The sequence below is a fragment of the Protobothrops mucrosquamatus genome, unplaced genomic scaffold, assembly GCF_001527695.2.
Source record: "Protobothrops mucrosquamatus isolate PMUCROS unplaced genomic scaffold, P.Mucros_1.0 scaffold1308, whole genome shotgun sequence".
Lineage (NCBI taxonomy): Eukaryota > Metazoa > Chordata > Lepidosauria > Squamata > Viperidae > Protobothrops > Protobothrops mucrosquamatus.
Genome location: NW_015387509.1, coordinates 115987 through 128955, shown reverse-complemented (window position 1 = coordinate 128955; position 12969 = coordinate 115987). Strand labels below are relative to the sequence as shown.

Sequence of the window (12969 nt, the reverse complement as noted above, 5' to 3'; positions counted from 1 at the left end):
TTCAGGGAAATTAAGTGTAGAATAGAAAAGGGAAAATCAGTTTCCTCACCCAGTTTCAAGCACGCTGTTTACTGTAGTGCTGGTTAGTTTTTTTGGACTGATCTCCAAGACGAACAGAACGACCGCTGTCATTCCAGAGTCACCGGGGCACCCTTCTTTCTTCACCGCCTCTCCGGGGCAGCTTGGACCTATCAGAGTCTCCAGGCAGGACGAAAGTTGGCCGCGGGGGTGTGGCGGTCCGCAAGCCCGCGACCAGTCACTACCACGCAGGACTGGAAGCTCCAGAAAAGCATTTTAATGGTCTGAGATAAAAACATAATCTTAAAAACTCTATCCCCAGCCAGACCTGTAGTAAGTTAATTAAAAGGGTGTCTCTTTCTTGCCACTGCTCTATCATCTGAATTGGACTGCCTTTTCTCAGCTAAATTGTGTTCCCCCTCTACTTCCTCTCCAGAGTCTCACAATAGCCCCATGATCTGCCTCAAAAACAACAAAATGTATTGATATTGTGCAAGTTTCCTTACTAATATATTTATCCCTAGGAGTCAGTGCTGTCTCTTGGAGGCTATCTAGACAAGTCACTGCAATTTTCTTCGCAAGATTTTCAGAAATGGTTTGCCACTGCCTTTTTCCTAGGCCTGAGAGAGAGGGTCTGGCCCAAGGACATCATGTCCAAGGTGGTCTCCCAGTTTCTAGCCTCACAACAAACCAATTATTTCTTGAATTATTTTAAATATCTCAGTATATTTACATCAAGGAATCTTATATTTTTTTTACTGTATTTGTGGCTATAAATATCCACATTTTAAATCGTGGTTAAAATTGACACAGTTGATTAAAAATCACATTGATTTGGTGGGAAAGATAAATGTTGCAATTATGATTATTTCAAATTTTATACATTTGGCAGCATTCTATGTTAAGATGTTAAATTGTCTGTAGCAAAAATGTTAAGATATTAAGACATTTTATGGTAACAACAAACCCTAAATATTTTCTAATTTTCCCAAGTCTCAGCTCCATTAGTGGGCATATATTTTCACTTTACATGAATAGAATTCAAGTGATCAAACCAATAAAATATTGTATGCAGAATTTTAAAAAAATATGAAATCTCTTTGGCATCAGACAAAGTTTGGGTCTATTTTTAGGTAAATATTCACCTTATTTCTTAAATAAAAAACCAGACATATTTGAAAGGTATTAGGATGAGGGTATAATTTTGTTATAATTACTCATATGATAAATTTGCATTCTGAGATAATCCCAGTTGGAATATAATAGATATTTATTTTTACACATGATAGAGGCATATCCCAATATTGCTCCATTTTTGTTAATATGCATATGATTATAAATCATTTCAATATGGTTTGAATATGATTTAAAGATGTAAACAGCTTAATTATATATCAAAAGCTTAGAATTTATCACTATGAAGATTTATAGATTTTTCAAGCATGAAGAGGTATCACAAATGTTTATTCTTTAAAAATGACCAGACAGCCACCAGATTGACACCAGATTTATCATCCTGGATGTGAGATTGTATGATTTGTGTTTATGAATTGGTTATTTATGTCATGAAAACAATTAAAAATATTTTTCATGTGGTAAAGATCTAACAATACCTTCAAAAATTAGGTTGCACAATTCCCTATATATAATATATTTTTATTTCTTTTGTGGTTTCTTCTTCCGTCTCTTTTCTCTTTCTTTTTTCCCACTCTTGTTTCTTTTTTGGCACCTTAAAGCAAAACCAATGCAGTTTTCTAGATAAAGTAATTTATTGTTCAAAATTAGGGACATTAGATACACTAAACAAATGCCAAATTATTCTTATTTCATTCAGTTTAAAGTCAATCTAACAATCTGAATAATGCAGGACCATCAACATTGAGGGGGAAAACTATAGATGGGCTTTCCATATTGAACAAGTAGAGAACAGCAACACTGAGGTATTCTCAGTTTCTTACTGCATAGATCCTTCCAAATTTCTGAGACTATTACTCTGCATAGCTTTTATAACATAACTTCATGAAAATTAACTATATTTAACTTAAAGCAGCATATTACACATGCACTGATCTTACAGAATGTGAGGATTCTTGGTGAAAATATCTCAACTTCAAACTGGGGTTCTTCATGGAAATCAGTCTACTCTGCATCACCCTTGATAATGAATTCAATTAACATTCAGCTGTTGTTGGCATAACATGAACATACAGAGTCTTTGTATTTAAGACCTTCATGGAAGTCTCCTTTGTAACCTCTAAAAAGAGAAGAAAAAACATTAACAGCATTATTAGCAACTACACTTCTGATTTTATTATGCCTCATATATAACTTTGTGGATTCTTTTCTAAATAACACTCTGCTCCCCCCTCCCATCATGTTGTTTATCAGATTAAATGTAATTGCTGGGAAAAACTGAAACATCTGAAGGGCTTTGTCACCAACATGTGGGCAGCACATAGCTTTATTCAGTTTTATTTAATACTTGAATTACGTGGCTTAATTATATCAAAAGAACTGACCTTATATTAGTGTAGGTTAAGTTAGGTAACCTGATTTAGTTACATTAGGATAATTAGGATGTGCAAGGGATTATTTCAATATTCCACAGTTGGGAAAGCTATCTTACATAGTCAAAAGACCCTCTGTGTCATGTACACCAGTTTTAGAATGCCCTTGTTATCTCATGGCATTAATCTCTGCCCTGGTGGCACAGTGGTTAGAATGTTGTACTGCAGGCAAGCTCTCTCCATAGCATAGAGCTCAATCCTGACCAGCTCAAAGGTGACTCAGCCTTCCATCCTTCTGAATCAGTAAAATGACGACCCAGATTGTTGTGGGCAATTTGCTGACTATGTAAACCACTCAGAGAATGCTGCAAAGCACTATGGGGCAGTATATAAGTCTAAATACTTTTGATATTGCTATCTGCACTCTGATACCTAGCTTTCCTTCTCACATTCAGGATTAAGTGTCCATAACTGAATCACAGTATTCCTCCCCTAACTGCCTAACTTTCGGCACTGTTACCACAATTGTCAAGCTTGGTATCTGGTCTCCACTGATCTCTTAACCCCTTACCAGGAACTATTTTACTATAGAAGGTTTGCAGACAGTAATGAAACCATCTAATACAGAAAAATCTATCTACTGCAGTCAAAGTCAATGTAAAGTAAAGATATATACTCCAGGAGTTAAACAATAATCATTTTTGGGTCAAGAATTTGGGCCATTCCCTTCATAGCCTTAAGGATGGGAAGTACATGAATAATGCTGGTCTAGGAATGAAGCATCAGCTAGCAATGATTACTGTATTTCTAAATTAGACTATTATTTGTTACCTGGCTATATACTTTGCTTATTTTACAGATCTAATCTGCTATAAAAATTCTCTGGATAACAGACAGGCTATGTTATATTATTAAACAAATTATGAAATAGGACAGGAAGTTATTATTGCCCTGAGTTCTGAACAAAGCTTCTTCTGAAGCCTCTTTGGACAACCTGCTTCATCAGATTGCAGCTACAAGGAAACTTGCTCAAGGATTACACCTATCCTGCAAGGCCTGGAGCAAATTCTAGTTGGCTCCCAGCCACTATTCAAAATATAGTTAAGGCATTAAGAAAAGTTTGCAGCAAATACCGGTAGCTCCTACAGCTTACACAAATACCTTGTGCCTCTGCATTGCAGCTAAATGTTTAATCATATCTCAGACAATGAACTTTCCTCTTAATTCTAATAGTCTCATCTTAACCTCTGTGAATTACTAAAACTTGAAGAAAATCAAGTACTGCAGCATGACCTCAGACTGAAAATATGCTCTTTTATAACCAATCATAATTAACAGAGCTCTTCAAAAGGCTCTTTAGACCTTCATTATTTCAATTATAAGTACATATACTCACTATTCACAGCAGATTATCAATAGATTTGGGGTGGGGGAATGGAGAAATACCTCAGATATGTATGTTTATCCCATTTTACTGTGTGTAATAGATTTGCTGTTCTAGGATTACAAGATTAATTTTATACTGGATTCTCTTTTAAAGTAAGCAATTAATGGAAGAACATAGTTTCTTCACAAAGGGATCAGATCTTGAAGTTAAAAGTAACCTTTAAAAAAATAAACTATACAAAATGTGCTGTGTCAATTATATTCAGCTAATTTGGTGTTTATACTATGCAGATATTAAAATGTTTACTCAAGAAATTAGTTGAGACTGAGTAACAGTAATAGCACTGCAGTAGTTAAGTAAGACTAGCTTTTATGTAAGTATATCCAAAAATTGTAGTTAGAATGTAGGAAAGTTGGAGGGGGAGGAAACCTACAGCACTCAGGGTTACAAATAATTTGCATTGCAGGACATGTGCAATTGCTTCATAAAGTAAAGCTGGGCATTTTGACATTTATTTCACTGTGCTTTAATGAGTTCTGTCATACTGAGTAGACACAGCATCTACAACAGATAAATTACATCATCCTGCTTCTTTTATAATGATAGCAACAACACAGAAATCTATCTGCTATGAAGAACAGTTATTTTCATCCTACAATATAAAAAAGACCCAGGAACCATCACCAATTTTTCCTAAGACTACCAATTTTCCCATGCATAAAGCTAATTTTCCTATCAAAACAGACACAGCAGGAAGTAATATTTGCTCAGGTATTGAAAAGGTAAAGGTAAAAATAGAGGTAAATTGGTTCTGGAAGTTGATTGGTAATTCATTCATGCCATGACCTCAGCGCCATAGGTTGTTACACTGTTAAACCTGCTTCCTCTTGGCAGAGTTGGGTTGATGAATTTTGAACTAAGGGCAGCTTCTGAGTTACCCTCAAGATCAGCCCAGCATAAAACATGTCAACATTTTATTTTGTTAAACCAAATTTCATGTGTTAAATTTGCTTCTGGCTTTCTAAATCACAATCTGAAATAACATATGCTTACAAGTTTATCACATGATTGATATGAGCATTCAAGTTATGAGCTGTTAAATATTTAAGATCCTCTCCCCTCCCACACACGATATAATGTTGTATCTTTCCCATTTTATCTCTTATTTGCAATGCAAATGTCTATCAATCCAGAATAGATGTGCCAAGAATATTATGTTATAATTCTTGGAAACTCAACAAGGGAGAGGGGGCAGGGGGAGGGAAAGGGGAGGGGAGGGGAAGAGAACATCAGTGGAACTCTATCATTATTAACAATTTTCTAAATACTGCTTATTATGTCTCCTCTATCATATTACTGGGAAGATACTGTTTTTATTATCTATGATGCTACGGTTATTATAGATCTCCTGCCTAAACCATTCACAAAAATGTCAATATGACAAATAAACTTAAATGGTATGTATCTATGCAAGAATATCTAAAATTAGAACAATCTTTAAGTAGGTTATGGGCAGGCTCAGGCTCCCTTTGGGCTGGGCTTTGGGGAAAGACATAAATAGCAATTATGGTGCTGAAATTATCTTTCCCAGGACTTGCTCCATCTCTTCACACATACATCAAGCTCCCTAAAATTCTGTGTTAATTATTCATACTTGAACAATCTGCCCTCTAAATTCACTGAGCAATCAGAGTAAGGAAGTACTCATGAAAAGACTGGAGGTGATCTCTCACTTTTTGCTTGCTAGCTAAAATAGTGGCAAGCAGAATTTGTCAGGACTGAACCTATATTTAGTTGCTAGTAGAGACCATTTCTGCAAATCACTAATCTGACATTCCTTCACTTTATAAATGATATTCAATCCACAATACTGTAAATGTTTTCCTCATTTATTAGAACATTTGTGATATGGGTTGTTATGGTTCAAAAACGTTATGAAATCTTTTAAAAAGATATTCATGCAAAATGCATCACAAGTTATATCTATCCTTTTGTTAGCGTTCTCAACCTCTTTCAATTTAATGCTGGGTTTTAATATTTCTAACTTAAACCAGATTACACATGCTAAATCAATAATACTATGTCCCCAGAAACCCTAGAAATTAGGGCAATACCAAAACAAAGCATTTTAGAATTTAATGCAGCATGTATTAAACATTTAACACTTGATCATTCCATATTAGCAATATAATCTTAATAGCAAGTAAATTATAAAATTACTACTAAATTACAACTATTAAAGTAATATAAAACCAAAACATCATCTTTTTCAGATTTACGAAGCAGACAAAATGCTGCTTCAGACTTTAGGCAATGGCTTTGCTTGATAAGAATCTCTACAGAATTGGGATTGGATGAAATCTTAAATGAGTCAATAATGTCTTCTTTTTCAGTTATGTTTTAATAAGATAATAAAATAAAAGGCAATAATAATAATCTGCAACAGAAGCATTTTCTGATCTACTTCTAAGTTCTGTTTAAAATTCCATGAATCCTCTTTCTTTTCTCTGGACAATATTACAATTTAATTACTAATATTTTGGCAACATTACCATACAGAAAAATACTAATAGAACAGAAACAGAACTAATGAAGCAATATGAGTCAGTGAGGGCTGAACACCAAGCTTTCAAGAATTTCCTAGCATTTTTGGATTTAGTTTAATCTAGGATGCTCACAGTTTCCCATCTGTCCATATGTTGTGAGATTAAGGAGTTTTCATCATGCCTTATAGGACCAATAGACAGAAGATTGTTCCTAAAATTCATGGAAGTTTGGTATTCAGAGAAATCAGCCTTCAATAGACACATAAAGATAAACCACATTTACATACCATTCAAAAGAGACAAGAAAAAAGCTAAGAAGGAAACAAAAAGACCAGAACACATCCTCTCCAGTAGTCATCACCTACATAAACAGAGATTAACACTAGACAAACAACCAAGCAGAAATCAAAGAATCAAATCAAGGAATTGCCAAGAAAAAAAAGCCACATCCTTGTAAGACTGGCAAGGCAAGCTATTAAACAAGGAGCAAACTCCCACACTCACCAGCACTCATAATCTTACCTAGTCAGGCAATGAAAAAATTGCAAGCAAACATGCTCAGAGAGCACTAAGGATTCCACAGAACAATACTAATAGTATAAATGTTAATATTATATATTATTGCCCTTTATAGTTTAAAGATTTCTTATTTTATATTATGATGTTAAAACACACAAATCTGAGAATTTCAGGATTACTGTAAGTCAAACACTAAGTCAAAAGCTATATTATCTGTAATAAGTAGCAATTATTTAAATTGCCATTCAGGTATAATAAAAAAATGGAATCCTCAGTCTAGATTGGATCCACTGTTTAGAATGAAGTTAAAAGACTCTACATCACATGATACAATCCCCTTTAAGTAATATTTCTGGCCTATTTTTTAAAAAGGAAAAAAGCTGTTGTAACTTTACATTTTAAAGAGAAAATGTAGGCTGACCTTAACTTAAGATCTCATCTTAGAAGCTAAGCAGGCTATAATTTAATACACTAACAACATAGTTGTTTTCTCAATTTATGTACTTACCTTTTGTCAACGCTTCATCCAGGAACAATTTTAGCCTCCTGCTTCTGAGTCCAAACATTTTTCCTGTTTCATGCAGAAGCCCTTGATATGTTAATCCATTTTGACCAACAGGATTTTCCATAAGAAGGGTTCCCACCATTCCATTTAGACACTCTGGAGAAAATGAATGGTCTTAATTTTTAGCAATTCACAATTCCACAACATAATTTACCTTGTACCCTATAAGGCGGCTTTTTTTTCCTCTTTCTTTACAAAGAAAGCAATCCCATATCTACGTCGGGTAAGTCAAGCTAAACTTCAGAAAAGGTCCAAAGTTTCAAATGTTAATAAAATGACCTACCATTAGACAATTAGCATTGTGTGTGACATACCTTGTGGTTTTGCATTCACAAGTTGCAAATTGATATATTCACATAAAAAGTCATCAAGATTTTTTATAACTGGCAATGGCCCTGCAGTTACGTGAAGCTTCTTTCCACTAAGACTCAGCAAATCTGATTGTTTTTTTACTTCTGAAAAGAAAAAAAAAGGTTGTTAAAAACAAACTTTGAGCAATATCACTACGCTGCACACATGAACTGAGCTTTCCTTTCTAGAATATATTTCTTGAAGATTTACATCCAAACTAGAAACATGAACAGTGACGATTTGTATCGCACAGTATTGAACTGGCCTGAATATTTCCAGATCAGTGTTTCTCAGCTTTGGCAACGTTAAGATATGTGGACTACTGGCTGGAGAATTCTGCAGGTTGAAGTCCATATTATTATTGTTATTATTGTTGTTTGTTGTTGTTGTTGTTGTTGTTGTTGTTGTTGTTGTTATTATTATTATTATTATTATTATTATTATTATTATTATTATTATTATTATTATTATTATTATTATTATTATTATTTACTTCCTGTTTTACCATTTCGAGTATTGAGGCAGATACAAAGTTCTGGTTCTTACTCTTCTGGCAGCCTCAACCATTGTTAATTGATATTGTTGTAGTGTGTCTTTGATGTTGTCTCTCCATCTTCTTTTGGGTCTGCCTCATGTTCTTTGACCTCATTTTGTATATGCCTCTTACGGTATGGAATCCCACGACATCCTCTCCAGGTGAGCAAACCACTTTATATGCTGCTTTTGTATGTAGTTTAAGATTGGTTCTATGCCAATTCTTTCTCTTATGATCTCATTTCTGATTTTATCTCTTCTGGTCACTCCAGCAGCTTTCTTCAAACATCTCATTCCCATAATAACTAAGTTTCATTTATGTTTTGTTGTAAGTGTCCATGAGTGGCACTGGTAACATAGTGTGGGGATAAATATGTTTTGTATGAGATGCTTCTTTGTCCTGATTGGTACTGACTTATGTTGTAGGAGTGGAGCAAGCTGTCCCAACACCTGTCCCAATAGTCCCAATACCTATCAAAGTCCAACCCCACATCCATGTTGTGAAAGGTAGTAACAAAACAAAGTAAGGGGTTGCTAGAATTGGGCGAAGTATGGTGTGCCTTATGCCACAGGACCACTATGACAGCCATGAAGGCTACCCTGGGTCACCCTGAAATGACCTGGCCAAAGGGCCTCTGGTGAAGTTGCGACAGTCCCAGCAAGTTGGCAATGGATAATATATTGCTACAGAAATTATAATGAGATAAACAGACTATTGAACTCCATACATCTTAAAATTGCCTAGGTTGAGAAACACAATTCTAAATTGATACCTATAACTACAGGCTGTATTAGAAAGTATTTGTTTATCTCAAACTATCTCTGGTGCTGCTTCTTGTATACGATGCTGCAGATGGTAACATTATCAATGATCTCCAGTTATGGTAAGTTTATGCTGCTCTAGGATCATAGCCACGATGTCTTTGAATATTACTGGAAAAGGTCTATTCCTTTCATTCATCTAGGCATCTGATCAGCTGCTGGGGAGAATTAGATCAGTCCAAACCAGGCAACTGAGGGATCCAGTAGGATTTTAGAGGGACCATGGAGTTCTTCCCAAGGCCCTGAGGACTGGTTTTCCTGAGTCCTTAGACACTGCTAGTATGGGCAGGTGGGAGAGATCTTATACAGGATTGCTTTTCTCTGGCATCTCATTGTGTGTTGATCCCAGAGGAACTCAGGATGAAAGGCCAGAAGAAACTCCTAGAGCATCACTGGAAGGAGACAAAGAATGAATCTAGCTGAACATGAGCAAGAGCCCACATCAGAGGTTATATTTTCTCACTCTTGAGATTGCTAACCCAGTCACTTCCTTATTAGATTCTGGCCCTGCCTGGCTTGTTCAGTTTTCTCAGGAGGAAAAATCTACTGAATCTGTACTACAGTATCTACAGTAATAAGCAGCAAAATGTTTCCAACCAACAAGAAAAGGTGCATCTTCTTCTCAAGCAGCTGTTGCAAATCAACAGACCTGAATGATTTCCATCCAATCTCCAATATTCCCTATATAGTCAATCGTGTTTTTGTCACCTCAAGGCCCAATCCCCGCAATCCACTTCACATGAAGACCACTTGGAAACCAAACTTGATCCAGAATGATGCAGCACCAGCCCTGGTGGGCCTGCTTTAGCTTGCCCACATGATTCCTTTCCTTCATGAGCTACACTGCTTACAATATGCTTCCAAGTGAGATTCAAGGATGGTGTTATCACCTATAAAACCTACACAGCATGGGCCTCCTAATTTGAGGGACTGCCCAGTAAGAGTCAAAAAAGTGGGCATGCTACAGGCCCCCTCAATCAAACAATATCACATTTTGATACACAGGAAGCATATATTCTCTATCATGTTGCCTAACCTCTGAAATGAGGATCCCTCCCTCCTCCAAAATTTGGACAAATCCCATCTTGATGTATTCTGGAAAGCCTGAAAGACCTGGCTGTTCCCCCAGCCTTTCAGTTAGAGTGGATGGAATCCCTTGTTAGACTGCATTGGGGAGAGAAGACTGGGGGTCACTAAGTGATGTGATCACATGGGTGCCTCGCTTAATGACCATCATGACTTGCAACTGCAATGGGAAGGTTCCATTACAGTCATAACAAGGACTACTTGTATACAGGTAGTCCTCGTCTTACATTTAATGATAACAAAGGCACTGAAAAAAGTGACTTATGATCATTTTTCACACTTGCAGCATCCCTACGGTCACATGATCAAAATTCAGGTGCTTGGCAACTGACTCATAGTTATGACGGTTGCAGTGTCCTGGATCATGTGATCACCTTTTGTGACCTTCTGACAAACAAAGTCATTGGGGAAGCCAGATTCACTTAACAATCATGTTGCTAACTTAACAAATGCTATGATTCACTTAACTGTGGCAAGAAAATTCGTAAAATGGGACAAGGAACTCTTAACAAATGTTTCACTTAGCAATATAAATTTTGCACTTAATTGTGGTTGTAACTCGAGGACTACTTGTATGTGTTTTTCTCCTGCAAATCAAGGATAGTAAAGTCAAGTTGATAAAAGTTGTGATGTCTCTTTTCCCCACTTGACATGTCAATTGTTGTTTTAATTTGTTCACACCGTTGTGGTAAGCTGACACAAGTCATACAAGTTTAAGCATCTATTAACTGTCATGTTTCCTGTGTCTTACTTTTGTTTGCATAAACCAAGAATTATGAGCAAGACAGATTGCTTTTTTTTAAAAAAAGTCAGATAATCCAAAAATGTTGGCAGTCAAAAAAAAAGACTTAAATCTTTGCCATGTTTATACCAGACAACTAGGCACTATTTTCATTTTATGCTTTGTCTATCATCAGAGGCAATCTGATTTGCTATGTGATGATACAGTTGCTGGGAAAAACAATTGATTTGAAGAGAAAAAATAGTGCCAACATTAAATCAATGAAAAGGCTAAAAAAAAAATGTTCTTTGTCACCAGGACAAAGTGAAATCTTCCCAAGAGACAACGCTAGAAATTATAGCAATAAATAAGCATCCCAATGTTATCAAAATTTGAAACACTCTCATAATTTATTTTCTGTAGTGATTGTAAAATAATTTGCTTTTAAAATGAATTGATTCTAAGACAAAAGAGCTCTCTTAGATTGACAGTTTATAGAAACAGAGGCAAAATAGGCTTTTCTGTTTAATCTTTCTTTGTGGTGAGGAACTGCCTTAAATTCAAAGTCATTTTATTTCTGGGTAGAAGCAACAAACAAATGGTACTCTAAGAGGCATTCTATCTAACATACATCAAATTTATCATGAAAACAGCTAGCATATAAAAGTACTAACCAGAACAACTGTGAATAGCGTGCTTGGAACTGGGTGAGAATATCGATTTTCTCTCTCCTATTTTGTAACTGATTTCCTGGAAAAGATTCCCAAGAAGCAAAAAATCCTCCAAAAGTGAGAAGGGAGGGGACTATATCCCCACCCTTCCATAGACAGAAGCAGTGAATTAATGTTTGTGGGGGATAGAAATATATTGAAATGAAGTTAATAATACTACAGTCTAGATAAATCTGAAAATTATGAAAACTGTTAAGATTCCACATCTGAAAGAGTATTGATGATTATAAGAAAATAATTCTGTCTTAAACGTTGGAAAATGAATAGCTACTGACATCTAGTGGAGGATTAAGCATAAAACTACAGCTGCATTGACTCAGAAATTGGCAAGATGCCCAGAAATAGAGAAAAACTTGTTCCTTTGAACCTCAGAGACTTTTAGCCAAATAAAGAACAGCTGGGAACAGAGGAAAGAAAATACACTGGGCCATCTACTACAGAGTGAGAACATTTGTTTTAAAAACTGCTGACCTGCTGACCCAGTAAATACTTACTGAGCTATGATTTCTAAGCTTAAGAATTGTTTGCAGAGAAAGAAAAACCTTGACTTTTGGCTAATCTTCTAGGGGGGGGATTTACTGGAAAGCTCTTAGGTGACTAAACATTCTAGACTGCAATTTTGGCTGGTTGATAATTGTAAGACCCCTGAACAGAAGAACTGTTATAAAATACTGCTTTCAATGGTGCTTTGACAATTGGAAACACATTGGATTACAAAAACCATATATAAAGATAAGAACTATATAAGATTTGGTTGTTTGGATTTTATGATTGGCTGATTTAACAAGGCTAATCATAGAGACTATGGTGAAAGACTATCTTGAGGGGGGAGACAAAATGGATGTAGCATACCTAACTAGAAGTGACAGGAAACCAAACCTAATATTCCCTTCTGAAGGCACCAACCTGGAACATCAGAGTTCTGCAGGAGCAACACTCCAAGATAAGGCAAATACTTTCCTGGAGGAAATGTATGCAATGCTGCGACAGATTCAAATGACAATTGTTTCAAACCATGATGAGATTAAAACAACTTTGATGACATAAATGAGCACATCTTTGACCTAAATTTACAATTAAAAAACTCTCAGAAAACGACGATATAGAATGAACAAACAAATCAGATAACAGAACATAAATCAGAGAAAAGTGACCCAAATAGGGAAGTACAAATGAAGAGAA

At 35.7% G+C, this 12969-nt stretch overlaps 1 protein-coding gene across 1 annotated transcript in view; it reads right to left on the bottom strand.

The window, feature by feature from the left end:
* Positions 1-1728: 1728 nt before the first annotated feature.
* The window catches only part of IARS (isoleucyl-tRNA synthetase), an 85326-nt gene continuing 74085 nt past the window's right edge, over positions 1729-12969 (bottom strand). Inside the window, exons 32-34 of the mRNA XM_015821335.1 lie at positions 7857-7997; positions 7486-7638; positions 1729-2272 (exon numbers count right to left, since the gene is read on the bottom strand). Coding sequence (XP_015676821.1) covers positions 2190-2272; positions 7486-7638; positions 7857-7997 — 377 coding nt within the window. The 3' untranslated portion in view covers positions 1729-2189. The remainder of the gene's footprint in view (positions 2273-7485; positions 7639-7856; positions 7998-12969) is intronic.